Raw genomic sequence first — 1,447 nt, 5'->3', positions numbered from 1 at the left:
AGTGCTGCAACTCAGACCTCTGCAACACTGAACCTGTCCCTGGTAATGTCAGAGCTACTGTACATTTTTATTATAGGATGATTAACCTGAAGATGCAGATTTTCTACAGTAAAATCCAATTTAACCGCACTGAATGCAAAATAATAACAGAATTAATAAAACCAGAAAAAGAATGGAAAAAGGAGCAACCACATAGAAAATGTATAGCCAAAAAAAAAAAATTCTGAAAGAGTTTAAATTGTACATTTTAGATGAATTTTAAACTTTAGTCCTTAAACTCATTATAAATGCAATATTCATTCTTCTTTATGCTTTTTTGTTATAGTTTAGTTGCTGTAATTTTTGGAAAAATCAACTTTTAGAAATATCTTTAAAAGGTTTGAATGAATCTGTGAACTATCAACCTACCGATAATTTCATGACTAGAACATTGCAGAGTAAAAACAATTTTTAACATTAAACTCCTGATGTTCGGTTAACAGAACCCAGCGAACCTGTTCCAAATGGCTTAAAATGCTACAGCTGTGTTGGAGATGACTGCAACAGAACTGTGAATTGTGAGGGGATCCAGGATCACTGTGCTACATCAACAGGTAACCTGCATTTTGTATTATTTCTGAAGATTAAAGTATGAATATGAACCAATCCGAAATTGAAAAAAAATATATTTTATCCTTCTTTTTCCTCAGCATCACTCATAATAATGTCAGAGACCTCAAAAGGCTGTGCTTCAAAGAGTGTATGCTCCATTGGAAATCTCAACATGTGGGGAGGATCTATTGGTATCAAAACAAGCTGCTGCCAGGAGAACTTCTGCAACGGTGCCACCACTGCCACTGCTAGCCTCTTTGTAGGGCCGTTGATCTTTTTGATTTTGTTTTCATAAGTCATGACCATAGCTGAGTTTCTTTTTTCCTTTTATTTTCTGGTGTTGTCTAGAATTTCACCTACTTTAATAGTCCACTGACCAAAGTGGGAAGACAAAAAAAAGGTTTCAAAAAACAAAATGTTTATTAAGTAAATGAGAGGTTTAAGTATTTTTAAATTATAAAAGACTACTGTTGAGCAATAAGTAATAAGGAAAACAGAACAAATTGTTTAGATATGATGAAGGACACTGATTGCAGTTAAACACCTGGAGAGCTATTTAGAAATTTCACAGTATAAGTTATGTAAGGGACAAACATATATGTATGCAATTTTATTCTGCATATTTTGGCTGTTGGTAGAGTATCAGTAGTTTGCATATCTGAATAAGACAAGGACGCAGAACTGTATCAGGTGTTTGTTCAGGAAGTTACCTGTTAAATGACCATCATCTTTAACAGTTTGAAAAACATCCATCCAGAACTGCTCTGGAATTTATAGAAGACAGGACTCAACTGGAAAATATACAGTATTGTGAATCTAAAAAAGATTTTCTTCTGATCACCGCTAGCTCAGCTGA

General features: G+C 33.9%; 1 protein-coding gene across 1 annotated transcript in view; it reads left to right on the top strand.

Annotated features, from left to right (window-relative positions):
- LOC112144049 (urokinase plasminogen activator surface receptor-like) overlaps window positions 1–1,429 on the top strand; it is a 10,920-nt gene extending 9,491 nt beyond the window's left edge. Inside the window, exons 2-4 of the mRNA XM_036215910.1 lie at window positions 3–42; window positions 483–593; window positions 690–1,429. Coding sequence (XP_036071803.1) covers window positions 3–42; window positions 483–593; window positions 690–886 — 348 coding nt within the window. The 3' untranslated portion in view covers window positions 887–1,429. The remainder of the gene's footprint in view (window positions 1–2; window positions 43–482; window positions 594–689) is intronic.
- Window positions 1,430–1,447: the final 18 nt, after the last annotated feature.

Source organism: Oryzias melastigma, linkage group LG16 (assembly GCF_002922805.2).
Source record: "Oryzias melastigma strain HK-1 linkage group LG16, ASM292280v2, whole genome shotgun sequence".
NCBI lineage: Eukaryota > Metazoa > Chordata > Actinopteri > Beloniformes > Adrianichthyidae > Oryzias > Oryzias melastigma.
Note: the sequence above shows the minus strand (reverse complement) of the source record. Positions and strands in the feature narration are given on the sequence as shown.